At 59.8% G+C, this 2018-nt stretch overlaps 1 protein-coding gene across 1 annotated transcript in view; it reads left to right on the top strand.

Moving 5' to 3' along the window:
* The window catches only part of SULT2B1 (sulfotransferase family, cytosolic, 2B, member 1), a 68291-nt gene extending 67283 nt beyond the window's left edge, over positions 1–1008 (top strand). Inside the window, exon 7 of the mRNA XM_011979369.1 lies at positions 719–1008. Within this exon, the coding sequence (XP_011834759.1) occupies positions 719–984 (266 nt within the window). The 3' untranslated portion in view covers positions 985–1008. The remainder of the gene's footprint in view (positions 1–718) is intronic.
* The last annotated feature ends 1010 nt before the right edge of the window (positions 1009–2018 follow it).

Genomic DNA, 2018 nt, shown 5'->3' with positions numbered 1-2018 from the left:
CCATCTCTACTAAAAATATAAAAATTAGCTGGGTGTGGTGGTGCACGCCTGTAATCCCAGTTACTCGGGAGGCTGAGGCAGGAGAATCACTTGAATAGGAGGTTGCAGTGAGCCGTGATCACACCACTGTACTCCAGCCTGGGCGACAAAGCGAGACTCCATCTCAAAAAGAAAAAAAAAAAAGAAAACTGAGGGTTGGAGGGTTCCTGAGGCTTGCTTGCTGCGCCAGTCAGCAAATTGGTTGCCAGCCCTGAGCACAGTGCCTGCAGAAGGGGGTCCCTTCCATGTCCCAGCAGTAATGGCTGCAGCACGGAGTGTTGTGGGGGCATTGAGACAGGAGGACTTGTTCTAGCCGGGGAGGTTTGGGACTGGTCGCAGAGGAGGTGACACAAGCTGTAAGGTGGGCAGGAATTCGGGGTTGGAGACAGAGGTTCTAGGCAGAGACTTAAAGGGTCCGGGATAAAGGGGAGGACTGACAGGAAGCCTGCAGTAGCAGAGGCAGTGAGGGCGGAGGTGAGAACGGTGCCAGGTGACAGGCCAAGACTCTGTCACCATAGGACACAAAGGGGGCAATGTGGAGGGTGGGGAGGACGGTGTTTCTGGCAAAGGGAACACCTCGCCAAAGGCCGGGAGGGGTAAAGAGGGTGCTGGAATGTTGGAGGTAGGGGCTCAGTGCTCCCCAGAGGCTCCTCACCCCCTGGTGCGCCCTCCCCTCCAGGGGTCTGCGGTGACTGGAAGAACCACTTCACGGTGGCCCAGAGTGAAGCCTTCGATCGTGTCTACCGCAAGCAGATGCGGGGGATGCCGACCTTCCCCTGGGATGAAGACCCGGAGGAAGACGCCAGCCCGGACCCTGAGCCCAGCCCCAATCCTAAGCCCAAGCCCAGCCTTGAGCCCAACAGCCTGGAGCCTGAAACTAGACCCAACTCCAGCCCCAGCCCCAACCCTGGCCAGGCCTCTGAGCCCCCGCACCCGCGACCCTGAGAATAAACACGTCGCTTCCGCCCAGGTTCCTTGATGCGCTGTGGCAGGGCATGCAGCGGGGCGTGGAGAATCCTCACCATGCCAAGGCTTCCAGAGGCCGGGTTTCCCGACTCAGAGTCCTGCCCAGAGGCAAAGGTGCTGCAGGAACCCAGCACTGGGCGTCTCACTTTCCCGGGGTGCGGGCCTGATCCCCAGTCTGAGGTAGAAGGGGACTGGGGGCCTGGACTCCCGGGTCTGAGGGAGGAGGGGCCGGGGGCCTGGACTCCCAGGTCTAAGGGAGGAGAGGACTGGGAGCCTGGACCCCCGGGTCTGAGGGAGGAGGGGGCTGGGGGCCTGGACCCCTGGGTCTGAGGGAGGAGGGACTGGGGCCTGGACTCCTGGGTCTGAGGGAGGAGGGGGCTGGGTTATGGACTCCCGGATGCAGAGCCAGGCTGTGGTAATGAATGTTTTTGGCATGAAGTGGTTTTTATTCCGAGCAGACGTAAAGGGGAGCTCTGGCAGACCCGCCCTGTCAGCGCCCACAGAAAGTCCCGCCACCCACCCCGTTCGCCTGTGGCTGTGGCTGTACCACATTCCAGTCCCTCAGTATTCAGCTCCATGCCTCAGTTTCCCCACAGCTCCTGAGCACAGTGTGCATGGCAGCGACTCCCCATCTTCCCCTCCACAGCTCCAGCTCAGGGCCTCAGCCGAATCCCTCATTAGGAAGGCCTGACCCTCGGGATCTGCGTGTGCGTTCTTTAGGATCCGCAGCGGGGGACGCTGCCGGCCCATTTTCTCGGTTGTGACACTGAGGTCCGGTGCAGGCAATGGGCTTGCCCAAGTCCATTTTCTTTTTTTTTTTTAAGATGGAGTCTCGCTCTGTCACCCAGGCTGGAGTGCAGTGGCATGATCTCGGCTCACTGCAAGCTCCGCCTCCTGGGTTCAAGCAATTTTTCCGTCTCAGCCTCGTAAGTAGCCGGGATTACAGGCACCCACCACCACACCCAGCTAATTTTTGTATTTAGTAGAGATGGGGTTTCACCATGTTGGCCAGG

This window comes from Mandrillus leucophaeus, unplaced genomic scaffold (genome assembly GCF_000951045.1).
Source record: "Mandrillus leucophaeus isolate KB7577 unplaced genomic scaffold, Mleu.le_1.0 Scaffold200, whole genome shotgun sequence".
Lineage (NCBI taxonomy): Eukaryota > Metazoa > Chordata > Mammalia > Primates > Cercopithecidae > Mandrillus > Mandrillus leucophaeus.
Note: the sequence above shows the minus strand (reverse complement) of the source record. Positions and strands in the feature narration are given on the sequence as shown.